Raw genomic sequence first — 14,804 nt, 5'->3', positions numbered from 1 at the left:
ATGGTGGTTAAAGTGGATCGGAAAACAGATGAAGACTCACTTCACTCTTTAGAGGTGTAATTTTTGAAGTGGAAGAATTATGGGCGCTTTTTAATCTTTTTCTTCTTTTTAGTGTTTAAGATTTTATTTATTTATTTGAGAGAGCGAGCGAGCATGTGCACTTGCTGGTGGGGGAGGGGTAGAGGGACAAGCAGACTCCCCACTGAGCAGGGAGTCCGAGGTGGGGTCCCAAGACCCTGGGATCATGACATGAGCCTCAGGCAGACGCTTAACCAACTGAGTCACCCAGGCGCTCCCTTTTGAGTGTTTTCTTAAGTTATACACACTCATTGTAGAAAATTCAGAAATTTTCTACAACTCAGGAGATAATCACCTGTGAACTTCTACTGAATCTTTTTTTTAACATATGTATGTGTATTTTCATATTATATACATTTTTATCCTGCTTTTACACTTACAGCTATATCAGTGTTTTGCACATCTTTAGACATTTGTTGAAACAAAATATAGAGGCCATATAACCTTCCATCATAAGGCTATGCCATAATTTATTTTCCAAACTCCTGTACTGCTGGCCATTTATATTTCCTTTTTTACTTTTTTTTTTCAGTTTTAAAAAGAACCCCACAATAGACCATTGGCGTGTCAATTACTGTCCACAGTCTCTGATTACTTCTTTAGGACAGATTTCTGGAAAGAGAATTACTGGGTCAAAGGGTACACAGGCGAAGCTGATTGTGTTCTAAGACCAAGATGGGTAAGCAGCCACCCGAGGTCTTTTGTGGAGCTAGAGACGGAAGGTTCTGGCAGGGGAACGTAGCTGTGGGCACCCCTGCAACAGTCTTGCCGTATTTCTCTCTCTGGGCAGGTCACCTTCAACTACAGGTTCGGCTTGTAGGGGAAGACACAGGCTATGTAAGGGAGAAAAATCGGACCCGGCAAGTCGGGCCAGGAAGAACCACCCTCGCCGTGAGAGCAGCATCTCTGCACCCAGACTGCGCGCAGACACGGAGTGATCGCTGCACCTTCTTCTTCTGCTCCAGCCGTGCCTACGTCATAGCCTCTCCACACGGCTGGTTTCCAGGGCCTCGATCACTTCTAAGTTGCTCTTATCTAGAAGTCTCTCTAATCTTTTTATCAGGCCTGCTTTTGGTAAACATAGACTTTCCTAAAGACGTCTTACCGTCCGTAAAGACTAGCTGTCCCGAGACCCACTCGGGCTCCTCTCTGTGGTGACGTTCCTTCCTAGGGCTATCTGAGAGGGTCTCCCTCTTGGGCACATCTGGGTTTGCCTGTGCTTTATCAACACAGTGTTGGTAGAAGAAAACACTACTGTCAGAACGGAAGGTTTAAGAGAAGAAACGTAAAATTTAATGTGGGAACCTCAAATGGTCTTTCCTTTCAAAGAGCGTCTAGAAGGCCACAGTACTGGGGCACTGACAACCCCTCTGTCTGCATAAACTCTTTCTGTGGCAAGAGGCAGAGGTCAGGTAAATTGCCCATGTACCACCCATCAAGGAGGGCCAGCTCAAGGTCTGCTCAAGGTCACCTAGCAGGGCTATGCAAAACAGGGTCCAACAGGTCAGCAGCCTTGTCATTACAGAAGCCATCAGTCTATTTCCGTTCATCTTTACCGAGTGTGTGCTGGGGAGAGGGACTTGGGCAGGGAAAGGCTAGCAGAGGCTCACTAGATGCTGGCATTCTTACCTGTGCAAAGAGGACCACCAAGCTATCACTGTCCGGGAATTCAAGGTGCTTGGAGTAAAAGTGATGAAGTGCAGCAATATCACTCTGAATCAAGTCTTTCTTCTCATTGTCTAATTTATCCAGATCTGGGGATAAGCAAACCATTATTCACCAGGTAGAAAACTCTGGCTTTCTCGCTACCTCCTTGTCTTACTGTAAATGGCATGGAGGGAGGAAAAAAACAAAAACAAAAACCCACGGAGCCCCCAGAAAATATTCTTCCCCATTACTTGGTGTAACTGATAAATTCTAAGCAAAGAAAAGCATGCTATTTCGTTCTTCTCTTCCTCTGACAGCTGGAAGTCACTCAGGACATGAAATTTCAACTGACCGTGAGCAATGAGGTCAGGAATGAGTGGCTAGTGCCGATAAGCAGCCTCCGTCTAGTGCGGCCCCCTCCCCCCACCACTAGCCCTGGAATCTGTGTCATGGTCAAGGAGCTAGACAGCCCTGATTTAATGCCTTTCAGTAAGGACACCAGCTGTTTACTGAACTGCAATTCAGTGAAGATACAAAAATATTCAGCATGCCAGGAGAGCCAGCAGGAGATAGCTCGGGATGCAGCAATTCATCTGAGAGTTCCTACTTCCCCCTAATGATTTCCTAGTCATCATGTCAACTCAAGGGGAAAAAAAAAAAGTTACAGTCATTTTTCAAAACAGGCACATGAGTAAAGGAGGTTAACTAGGGAGGTGAGAGTACCTTAAAATCCCCAGTACCACGAGGAATACGAGCTTCCCGTGCCCTTCCCCAACCCTGCCTCGTCCACAGACGTGTTGCTGCAACAACTGCTCGGCCAGTCACAGACAGACTTACGTGATTCAAACTCCTTCACAGCCAACAGCTTCTCGGAAGGTGTTCGCTCTGGGTGCATCTGCTAGTAATCGGGAAGAAATCACACAGATGGAGATGTTAACCACCAGGGCAAAGAGTAGTGCTTTCACTGTTACATCGACATGAAGGAAGAGCACTGATTCTCAATGGAGCAAAGAAGACTCTCCCAGGAGTCCTGCCATCGGGCGCCGAGAGCGTCTGCCCAATGCCCAAATCGGAAAGACTCTTCCGGAAAACTTTCTAAAGCGGCTGCCACATTCCTGACACCCTGACAGCGAGACGTGCACACAGTAGGCTCAAAGATGCCTGCTACGGGAAAGAAGAGTGGCGAGAAATCAACTTTTTAGGGACCCGACTTAAAAGGACTCAGAGTGTACAGAGGAACCATCCTATTTATTATTTCTCCTTCTAAAAAGGAACAAAATCAAACCCCCCATCCATTTTACACTTTCTTTAAGCATAGGCTAAAATGATCTCAAATTCTGTGTTTCAAAAAGAACACTTTTGGTGGTATCTGTGAGCCCAGATTCACTTTAAACGTGTTGCTGGCTTTGTTCTAGACACCCCAAGAGGAGCTAACAATAGTAAACCTGCTAGGCTTTGAGAACATGAATAAACTTGGTGTTGACAAGAGTTCAAAAGCAGAGCTCAAGAGCTGGCCTGAGGCCGTGTCTTTGTCATCTGGCTATTCAATCTGGGGATACAGGTGGTCTAGCAGGACGCTCTCACCTCCCTAGTTAACATGTTAAGCTTCCCCTTGGTAGTTGGGTAGCCTGTCTCCCCTAATCCTTTGCAAGCCACTAGAATACAAATGGTCTGGTTTTTCTAATCATCAAGTCCTACTGAGATGAAAAGATGGCCAGGTAACTTTTAATTTAATAGACTATCAGTAGTAATAGTAATTATAATACAAGTTGAATGGAACTGGCATAAACTCATCAGGGCCTTCAGACCACCCCTCCTGGTGCCAAAACATTTCCATTGTTCTTTTTTGGAGCAGAAATCTTCCATTCACAGGATACATTTCTGTAAGATTAGTTAAGTCATCTTGCCTGGGAAAGCTTTTCATTCAGGAAAGTACACCAGCTTCTTCTGAATTCTTAACCACAATACTATAAATGTCACCAAAGAGTGTGAGGCGGGGCAGGGGAGAACCATCAGACTGGGCACCGCACCCTTCCCAAAAGACTCACAGATCTTACTGCGATGGCCTGTTCACCCTGACACCACGCCCAGGCACACCACCTCCTACCCTTTCCTCCTGACCAAGAACTCAGCGTATATTTAAAAGATAATTGTTAGTAAGGACTCAAAAGTTAACATCCTCCTAGGAAAACAGTTTGGATGTTTTTGATCTCACCCTACAGGCAACCCTTGAATCCTCTGCTTATCCCGGAGCAGATAAAGTGGCATTTCAGCAAGCACCTGACCCACGCCGCACATAATGGAACAATGACCTCAGAGTTTGGAAATGTTCTACCTCTGTTTATGCGGCCCAGAATCCTAACTTGGGCCGGGGACAGATATGTGCCAATCATTACAATCCCATTTGGCTTAGATAAAAAATAGGAAGTTTTAAAGGGAGGCAGGGTGGCAGGTATAAAGAAGAAGTGGATGAAATTTCAGCTTCAAGACATGTACAGTATTGGGACGCCTGGGTGGCTCAGCTGGTTAAGCAGCTGCCTTCGGCTCAGGTCATGAAGTCCCAAGGTCCTGGGATGGAGTCCCGCACTGGGCTCCCTGCTTCTCCCTCTGCCTGCCACTCCTCTTGCTTGTGCTCGCTCTGACAAATAAATAAAATCTTAAAAAAAAAAAAAAAAAAAAAGACATGTACAGTACAGAAGCCCTGCCACCAACTTCTTAGTAGCAAGCACCTCCTCGATACGAGCAGGCACCTCTGCAGATCTATGCCTTCTGAGCACCATACAGCCTATTACACTGTGTCACAAGGACATGTCCTACGGTGCTTCTCCCCCATCTTTTAGTTTGGTCCTTTGGAGATCTGGCACCTCATTAGCCCTCAGTCAGTAAGGACTGACCAAAAAAAGGCGGAGGATTCCAGTCCTGGCGTCATCTTTGGAGGAAACTGTTCATGGCCATCATCTGTTCCCCTTGGGGGCATTTCTTTCTCTACTACTTCTTTCTTTTACCCTCTTCCTCTCTCACTTTGCCTCGATTTCTACTTTTTTCCACTCCTTCCCCTTCTCCTTCGCATCTGCCATGCTGGCTGTTCCATCCCGTTCCCTGCCTGCCTAGACGAGAGCAAGTAAAGAGACGGCGACGGGGAGGAATAGGACGCTGCTGGGAGGAGGGACAGGGAGCAGTCCGGGTGTCAGAAAGAAAGGGGAAAATCACAAAGCTTCTCAGGCCAGTCTGGTTCCCTAAGATGCTCCAGTTATTTTCACTCAGGTCTTCACGCTGTGAAAGGCCGTATTCTTCTATGTAAACCTGTCTCATAAAAAAAAGTTCAGAATTTAACAGCTGTGGCTGCATTCCTGACCTGGGGTAAGTGACATCCTCGTTGCACAGGGCAAACAACAAACCAGCTTCTGCCTGGAGTGTTATTCCCACGCCTGTCCATAGGGACGTGACGGGAAATAGAGTCCAAGAATGTTTAACAAGAGACGGTCACCACAGGCCACTCATCTTTCTGACCTTTAAGGAAAAGAAAAAAGAAAGTACACTTGAACACCATCCCATTTCCTCACCTGTTTGGCCAGAATCCTTGCAGTTAGCCTTACAGTCTCTGAGGGATTCCAGTTTTCCCCAAAAACAACCATGGGAGAACATTCCAGCTTGTGCATGGGCCAATCTTCTTTCTGGGAAGGTTAAAAAAAAAAAATGATTAAACACGCACACACAGGAATAAAGTTCAAGAAGAGAGGATGCAGTAAGTCCTTCTAGTTAAGGTCAAGTGAAATATGTTTCCTTTTGGAAAACACGGTGAAGCTCACAAAAGCTAGAGATAAAAACATCCTTTAAGATAGAGACGGTTGTATGACCTTGACTCGGGCCTGGCCAAGGTTGTTGGGATGAGAAAATCTGCTTTGTGTTTTTTCATCAAGCCTCTCGTCTTTCAGCAGCCTCTCATTATTCCAAACAACGCACACGGCTTTCCATTATCTGTGGGAGTTGTCAAACTGCAGCGGTGAGTGATTTGGGGTATTAGCCATTGATCTGGCCCTGCTCCCTCACAGTCCTGTTCTGCTTCTGTTCTCACATCAGGGCAAATCACTGAGAGCTGCACTCAGCAACTAGTCTCCTTTTATAGGTGACAAAAACAAAACACAAATGAAGGCTTTGATAGGGGCCCCCAAAGAGTCTGGCAGAGGCAACTACTGGGCATATTCAGGAATACACATTCCCTGAAGATTCGTTTGACAACATAGGAACATTGTATTTCTTTTTGTCCCGTCTTGACGCTCTATGCTCCATACAAAGGGTATGTGCTCACTATTGGCAGGGCAGAGACACTGTCCGTGGGGATGGGCGAGGCTGAGGGAGGAAGGACACCGTGGTCCCGTGGTGGCCATGGAGGACAGGAGTCTGAGGGCTAGGGGAGGAGCTGGTGATGCCCTCGCTGGTGGCAAGGGTGGGGGGATGACTGAGAACGGACTGGACATCATGGAGGCCATTGCTGATGGACAAGAACCAGCGGTGCTGGCGTGATGGGGTCAGGGGCAGGTGGGGGTGTGGGGGGGACTCCAGGGAGAGCCAAAGCAGAGCTGGAAACTGGGAGGAATGGGTGAAGGCTTGGGGGTGAAAGGAGGAGGGAGGATGACTTTTGAGGTGGGAAATACCACAGCACATGATATACGGAGGGGAGTCTGCAGACACGCTCTCTCTCAATGGAAGTGGGCATGTCCTGTTCTTCCCTCAGCTTTCCCCACCTCAGAAAACAGTGAGTCTGTTCTTTCAGATGCTCAGGCTAGAACCCGGGGTCATTCCTGCCACCTGTCTCCCCTCCCACGCTCCCCAATCACTCCAGCTCATCCATTTTCCCTGCCTTTGAACAGATCTAGAACCTGATCACCCCTCGCCACCCCACCTTCCTACCCTGCTGCAGCCCCGACACCTCTCACCACCAGGGCTGCGCATGCCTCCTACCCGGATGCCTGCTTCTGCCCCTGCGGACAAGGCTCAACAGAGCAGCAGGCTAGTCGATCCTGCTACACAGGACTCAGATCATGCCAGTTCTCAGCTCAGAACCTTCTAATGGCTTCTCATCTCAGAGCAAAAGGCAAGGGGCTTAAAGATGACTGAGAAGCCACTCATGATGGGAGCCCCCCCTCTACTCCTCTGACCTAATCACCTTCTACCATGCTCTCTCTCACCTCAGCCCCCCCGCTGCTCCTTACACAGACCGTGCATACTCCTGCCTTAAGACCTTTTGCACCTGCTGTACTCCTGGCTAGTGCCCTCTTCCCCTTGATATCCATTTTGCTCCCTAACCCTTCCACATCTCTGGCTCAAACGTCACCTTCTCAAATGCCTGCCATGAACACCCTACTAAAAATAGCACACGCCCATCCCTGTCCACTTCCTTGCTCTCTACTTCTTCTTAGGCACTTCTCACCACCTGATATACTACATATTTATTAGTTTTTTAGTATCTGTCTCCCCCTATTAAAATAAAGGAACTCAGTCTGGTGTGGGTTTTTTCCCACATTTATAACCCCAGAAGCTAGAACAGGGCCTTGCATTTACGAGGTCCTCAACAAAGTTGCTGCAAGAATGAAGATGTCTCCTTGTCCCCTGCCCCCCACCCCCACCCCAAGAAGGAAGGACATGATGTCACTTCATGATTTAATGCACTACGTGGCACAGGCCATTGGCTCAAGTTCTGTGCCAAGATGTTAAATAACGCCCTGCTGAACAGAACTAAAGGTAGGGAGAGAAAGAAATGACGAGATATGCACAAGGGAGAAGGGGATGTGTTTTTAGCCAAAGCCTGAAATGAGAGCAGGGCGATCAGGCAAAGAGGGAAAGACCAAGAAGGCTTCAGGGCTTGGGGCATCTGAGGGGAATGGGGACCCCCAGCTGGAGACAGATGGATCATTAACAACCATGAGCACGTGTCCAGGGTGAAACCAGGAATTCTAAGAGGAGGCCTTTGCAGGGCCTTTGAGATACTGGGTTCCTGAACAGTAGGTCTTGTCTTCGGTATTCAACAACAATGACTGGGAGAAGGAAGGTTAATACTAACCTTTCTTACCATGATTTATCTATTATTTACTAATAGAATTCATTAGCAGCTTATAAAATCAATGTTAATATCAACAACACACAATGCTGACATTTACTGATGTGCATGTCCTCAAAGGGAAGGGAGCCTCTGGGAGGAGAGCAGAGTGCCGTCAAGTCAGTGGACCCTGGTCTGGGGCTCAGGAAACCTGCTTTCTTGCCCCCGCTCTGCAGCTATGTGACACCAGGCGGACCTCTTAATCCCTCTGCAGCTGTACCCTTGGCTGTCAATAACGTAATCCCTAAGTTACTTAGCAGGTCCAGAATTCTGAGGCTATGATTTGACACTTTCCGACAGTGATAATGAGATCGGAAGCCTGAAGAGGACCAAGACACGTAAGACCGTCGTACGGGGACAATCAGGCATCCGTGCAACCACAAAGGGCCCCCATCAGAATCCAATCAGCTCATCCACGAGAAGCATTTAAAACAGCGCCTGGCACGTGGTGCACCCTTAAAACACGTGGGTACCTGTTCATTCACTCGTTTGTTCGTTCACTCGCTCATTTATTCATTCATTCAATGAGCCCTGCAACTGACCCTAGAGGCAGGGAGGGAAGAAGTAGTCTCGGACGTGAAGTAGTCTGTGACTGTGTCCGGAGACACGTATGTGACACAGATCCATACAGCCATGAAATCAGAGCGCAATAAATTCACTGAAGTATGCAATCACGGATGTGTCATCAAGGGAAATGTCCCCAAATAAGTTGTCACCTTCTTCGGGAAGGTGGTGAGAGATGTGGATGAAGGGAGGAATGACAGAGATGCACCTCCACGGCACTGCTCTGTTTTAATTCTTTAAAAAACAAAAAAAAGGTGGGAGGGAGGCTATCACGTGGCAGGAGCGTCAGTTAGGTTCTGAGAGTATCAGGACGTGCCGTCTTCTGTCACAGGGATGGTCCACGTACCGGAGAGAATCTGACAGTCGCAACTTGCCCTGGTTTTGACTAGAAAAACTTAAATAATCAGAATGGACAAAATAGGAAAAAAAAAATTAGGCTATCCTGATGAATAGGAATGAATAGTATCAATGAATACTTTTTGTTTTATTTTGTTGTGCTTTAGTATTGGGGCGGTTTCTTCGTACACAGAGTGGTTTTGCAAACGCTTATGCTTTTTAAAACATTTTTGTCAGTTTTTCTAAAACTTTTTCGAGTATTTTTCTTCAAAAGTCAAGCTATTTCTCCTGTCCTAATTGCAATCTTTTTACAATTTTATGTAAACGTGGATCCTATTTGTCCAGAAAAGTAACATACAAATAAACGGACAGGAAGGACTCAGACAGATACCAAAGTGCTAATAGTGATTTTCTTGGAAGGACAAGATTATGGATCCTCTTTCTGTTCTCATATCAGACTACACTTTCTGATTTTTCTAAAATGAGCATAGATTATTTGTGCAATGAAATTAAATAATTAAATCTATGTAAAAGGAAGATACAGAAATTTCTGTACCCTTTTTAAACTTCAAAGTCATTTTCAGCCAATGTAGTAACTGCTCTGCATGATTTTCCTGTTTGTGCACAGACAAAAATGCTTCAAGACGAATAAAGAGTTGTGAAATCGTCTCATGGTGAATGCTGGTGCACCCTGGAAGAAACGAATGACTGTTATTCTGTCCAGTTTTCTGCTGAGCGAAAGATAATGCTGTCTGCCTGGACAAGGAGATTGGGTTTTTATTGCGAAGTCCCCTTTCCTAACTCTTGCACCTGGCATTTCTCTTGCTATAACGGAGCTTTCAAAACAGAGGAAGTCTATGTGGACAAATGCATGGAGCTTCCTGAAATGTGGAACAGTAAGAAAACCTCATGGGATTTCTTCTGCCACTACCATTTCATCAAGGGGAAGAGTGCAAAAGGAGTCAGGTGCACCCTGACCAACTCACACGAAGGTGACTGAGGCTGCTGAGCCCCCATCACAAGGATATGTGCTTTGTTTTATGTTCCCCTGCAAGAGCCATGGGATGGGCTCATTCATTCATCCACATGTTTTCCCACCGGTGATGTGAAACATTTAGAGAAAAGAGTGATCAAGTTCAAGATGCTTCCTAGGTTTGGGTTAAGGAACCAAAGTGAATTTAACCAGGATTGAACCTACGACTCTGGCCCCATTCACTAAATCACCCATAACAAGAAGGTCAAATGAGCATTTCTTAGGCATCTTCTACACTTCAGTTACTCTCGCGTCAATGACAAATGTCACACATTTTCTCACGTCCTCAGTCACAAGCTCCTCACACATGCTTTTTTATCCCCATCAGGGCACACCCCTTACCTTCAAAAACACACTCACAACCCCACCTCCGTTTACACATCACAAATAGTTTCTTCTCTATTTGTTAATGTTAAGAAATAATACCCTAGAAAGTTCTATTCTACAATGATTCCTCTATAAATTAACTTTGTAAAACTCTTCTCTTGAACATGTCATGGTGCAATTTAATGAAGAAGTCTACAGTGAGGAAATAATATCTTTAGCTTTCCAGGCATATTTATAAAAATAAATATAGTTCATTAAAACACACTGGTTACAAAATAAGCCTAACTAAAAAGGAACTTCTATTTCTTTTATGTTTCCTCCCATTATCCTTTCATGCATCATCAATTAAAATCTTTCCTCTGGCAGGATCACACGGAGTCAAGTGAATGAAGAGAAAAGTAAATGGGACAAGATATCACCAAATTGTATAAAATAAAGCGAAATCCTAAAGCACTGCAGTTACAGAGAGGGCTTGGGGAGAGTGCACATAGTGGCTGGGGTCTACTGAGATGCTGTACTCCCTGGGAAGAGGACACCCTTGGGGAGGAGCGTGTGCCTTAGCACTCTCGGGGAGATTTTTGGCAAAGACGACACCAGAAGGGCCTCTCCCCTTTCACGTCCACTGAAGGCCACTTCTCTTTGACATGTTCCCATAGTGGCCCCTCTTCCCGAGGGCCCTCAGGGACCCCCAAGCACAGTGCTGGAAAGTGGTGACAGCCTTCTGCCAGCAGTCTGTACAGCCTAGTCCCCACTTCTGCCACTGTGACCTTGGGCAGGTCACCCAATCATTAGTGGCCACTGTTTTCTTCTCTACTCATATGCTGGACCCGTTAACCTTCACTCTGACCCCCACCCCACCTCTGCTGTTTGATGCCCAGGCCTGCACCCCAGGTGGGCGGGGTCTATGTGGTCGTGGGGAGCAGCCGAGGGCCCTGGTGTCTTAGGTGGAGAATCACTCAGTCACCTGCCTCTTCCCATCGATGCCCTTGTTTTGTACAGCACAGCTCCCCCTTTGATCCCACCCAAGCACCCCCTTAGGAGGAACCCTGAACACACTTTTATCTGGAGCAAATGCCCCAGATTCCTCCCTAATGATTTTATGTATGAAGCTCCGGAACTACCATTTCTTTCTAGGCACTTTTATTAAACTCTTAGGACCATTCTATGTCATTACAATCCACTGCCCTGCTCTTACTTAGTTCTTCAGCACAAAAGCATGGCAAACCTCAATGGCCATTAACCTCTCCCTTCAACAAAAGGAGACAGGTGAAACGTACAGATGAAATCCAGTCTGTCACCTCTAGCAACAAGTGGTATCAGGAACCAGGTATCACTTGTCATCTAGGAGGGTACTTTGGCCACTAGATACTTCACAGAAGCATAGCAAAACTGAATTGCAGAAGTACTCTCCAGGGCTGATGGGGCCCTGGCCCAAACACTGGGTAACTAGCAGGGAAGACTCTCCATCATGAGGTTGGACATAGCAAGCTGCCTTGGCCAAAGGCCTTTGAACATGACTCAGCATCACAGAGCAGTACCCTCCACTCCGGGCTTCCCTGCTACCCAAGCAAGCTCATTAAGATTTGACTGCCTGTACAATCTGTCCACAGGAGGAGAATGTACAGACTGTCAAACTGCTTGTTGTAAAGTGATATGCAGGCATCCTGGTACATCCAGGCCGGCATATTTGGTTCGTGCGAACCCCCCTAGGGAGAGCGCCCCTCACTGTGTGCTCACAGATGAGCTTTCTGAGTCTGCAGCTTTGGGAAACTAGGTCCTGAAGGGCAGGGGACCCACATGGGCCACCTTGAAAACCCCACTGGACCACAATGGTTCATCAAAATAGTGTCATCCAGGGAGGCGTAATGGAAGAGTTAGCAGCATGATCGGAAGACCCAGAGATAACTTGGCATCTCACGCAGTCTGATACTTTCTATTAGTGCAGTGTTTACAGTTAATCAGAGAAGTTAAGACTCATTTTGCAACAAGCATGACTCACACAACAGTACACCATTAGTGTTCTCAGGTTTTTAGAATCCATCCATTCTCTTGGGGTAAAAGAAACAAAAACAAAAAACCCAAGTCCATCAAATCTAAAGTATGCTGTATACTTTATTCTTTGCACAGAGCTAAGCTTCGGTCCAGCCTAAATTACTGTCATAGTATTTCCCATATGTCCTCACACCTGTCCACAGCGTCATGATTATAGAGAGCTTTCATAGATCTCATAACACTAGGCCCCTACCATTTGTCAGGATAGGCACTATTGCCTTCATTCATGTGTGAAGAAACTGAGCTCAGAGAGGTCCTGTGGCTTGTCAAGTTCATGGAGATAGTAGACTGCAGAGTTAGGATCATCTTCTATTCCGTGTTACATTGTCTGAACTCTATGTGATATTCCTATCTTGCTTCTTCTCTAAAGAACCAGAATGTAATGAGTTAATTTTTCTAGAAGTATTTAACTTAAATATAGAAAGAACTAACTTATCATTCCTGGAATCAAATTATGGAATTCCCAGGGCTCACTGATCTCCCCAGCACCAAAGCAATCCAACCACAGAATGTTCTATCCACAACTGGTAGGAGCAAAGTATGATCTCTCCTCCTCAAAAGAAGTCACACTACCTGAAAACTCAGTGATAAGCCCCTTTATATTCTCGCTGTCACACAGGCTGCCCATCTCTGGAAGCCTGCGGTGGGAGACATAGGGGAGTGGGCTGTGCACAGGGTCTGCAGAGCCAAGGGAGATGTCCCCAGGCCAATGGCTCAGCCTGTGCTTCATTTCAGCAAGGGGCCCGTGTGACTGGAGCTCTATGGTCAGATGGGACATCAGGGCTCAGCAATCTCTCCCACTGATAAATAATAATGCTCTTTGGGGATTTTTCAGAGGCCAACTGCATAGGGAGAAGAGAAAGAAAACAATGAAGTAGTGACTAATCAGAAATAGATCAGGGAAGGCGGTGGGGGGGGGGCGGGGAACAGTGTGGGAGGTAAATGACACCAAGCCTGGCAAGAATAATCACCAAATAAAGAGGTAAAGACTGTGGAGAAAATCCTGTCACTTAGAGCCACTGTTTAATAGCATCAGCATTTCCCAGGTTTCCATTTAAAAAAATAGGTTTCCATTTAAAAAATAAAAATAGACTAAGGAGGGTATACAGATGTCAAAGATCATATTCTCCCTAAATTCAAATTGTTAGAACATAGAATGCATTTTCTGTGGAATACCTATGAACATTCTGTGAAACATTCAGAATCTAGCAGACAAGTATGGAAAACAACACTCCTAGTCCCTCAAAGAGCTACCAAGAGTTCCTCTAAACTCCTCCTTGAGCTTCCCACTCCCACGTTACAGGATTCCCTGGAGACTTACCCATCGAACCAGATGGCCCACGGTCTATGCAGCCCACCTCCTGAGCCTGCCCAACCCTGGCTGCTTCCAAGGCACCAGCTCCAAGTACAGATTCGGAGCAGCCACCCCCGGGCTGTGCCAGGGGCTCACCGAAGTCTAGCTGGACTCAGACCGGGTTTGAACAGGCCAAGGGCGACATGAGGCCTACTTATGGGGATTTATAAAAATACAGACCTGTGAGGTGTAAAAATTAAAATATTTTAAAGATACCATTTTAGCATTTTTCATTTGTCATCTCCACAGTGTTCCATCTGCTGCTGGTGGCCTTGGGGGCAAACTGTCAACCTTGGTAATACACCTGCCTGCACCCAACATGCCCTCCTCCAGTCTTTCCCCTTCTCCTGCACCTGCCTGTGGCCCCAGAGTGTCGCTGTCTATCCCTGGCTGCCTGTCAGTCCTGGGCCAGCACTCAGGGGTATCCAGCCACATCCGAGGCCCAAACTAAGCTTTCCAGGTCTGGCTGCAAAAGGGTGCTGGGAATGGCGTAACAAGGAAAGGAAGGACATCAGGGTCCCAGTCTTCAGCAGAAACAAGGCCCTCCCTACCAGTTGGCCCAGAACCTACCTGACACTCCACATTGCAGTAAAATGCCTGCTTGCATCTTCCACATTTGGACAATCCTTCTTTCCTTAAAAACAGAAAGGGCACTGTAGTGGCGAGAGGCACAGAAACGTGAAGCTGCACATTTTATCATGCAATAATAAAAGCCATCTGGTCGGGAAGCAGAGCCAAGATTCACCTTACCTTACTCTCCCACTGATAAAGTGGCATTTTCCCAAAGGAGAATTTTGACCAGATTCAGTCCTTGAGTAGGAGTAAGTTAGTCAAACAGTACATACACCAATGTTTCCTGACCCTGACAGTGGGAAGGGCACCTTCCAAATTGACGAGCGGTGTGCTCTATGACTCATGAGCCTGGCCTGGGACACCAGAGCTTCCACATCACCTGTGGTAGTCTGGGGCAAGTCAAAGGCTCTTAGGTCCTGATTTTCTCACGTACTAAAGAGGGTCAGAGATAAACAAAACCATCTTAGAGTCTGACCTCATACAGACAGAGGATTGGAGGCCACCTGCATGGTAAAAATGCAGTGTGAGTGACAACCTTTATTATTTAGAAATGCAAGTAAGGCAGAAGATGGAATAGAATAGGTCAATAATTACCATGCTGCCCAGAATGCCAAGTTTAAAAATAATGCAACCCAGGGGTGCCTGGGTGGCTCAGTCGGTTGAGGTCATGATCTCAGGGTTCTATGATTGAGCCCTGCATCAGGCTCTGCACTTAGCGTGGAGTCTGCTTACGATTTTCTCTC

General features: G+C 46.5%; 1 protein-coding gene across 2 annotated transcripts in view; it reads right to left on the bottom strand.

The window, feature by feature from the left end:
- SMYD2 (SET and MYND domain containing 2) overlaps positions 1-14,804 on the bottom strand; it is a 50,137-nt gene that overhangs the window by 15,724 nt on the left and 19,609 nt on the right. Inside the window, exons 2-5 of one of the 2 annotated variants that reach the window (XM_035010546.1) lie at positions 14,059-14,122; positions 5,289-5,399; positions 2,563-2,620; positions 1,708-1,832 (exon numbers count right to left, since the gene is read on the bottom strand). In XM_035010546.1, coding sequence (XP_034866437.1) covers positions 1,708-1,832; positions 2,563-2,620; positions 5,289-5,399; positions 14,059-14,122 — 358 coding nt within the window. Of the gene's footprint in view, positions 1-1,707; positions 1,833-2,562; positions 2,624-5,288; positions 5,400-14,058; positions 14,123-14,804 lie in introns of both variants that reach the window. The other variant, XM_035010545.1, reaches the window with a different exon arrangement.

The sequence above is a fragment of the Mirounga leonina genome, unplaced genomic scaffold (assembly GCF_011800145.1).
Source record: "Mirounga leonina isolate KUSES-001 unplaced genomic scaffold, KU_Mleo_1.0 Mir_154, whole genome shotgun sequence".
In the NCBI taxonomy this organism is placed as follows: domain Eukaryota; kingdom Metazoa; phylum Chordata; class Mammalia; order Carnivora; family Phocidae; genus Mirounga; species Mirounga leonina.
Note: the sequence above shows the minus strand (reverse complement) of the source record. Positions and strands in the feature narration are given on the sequence as shown.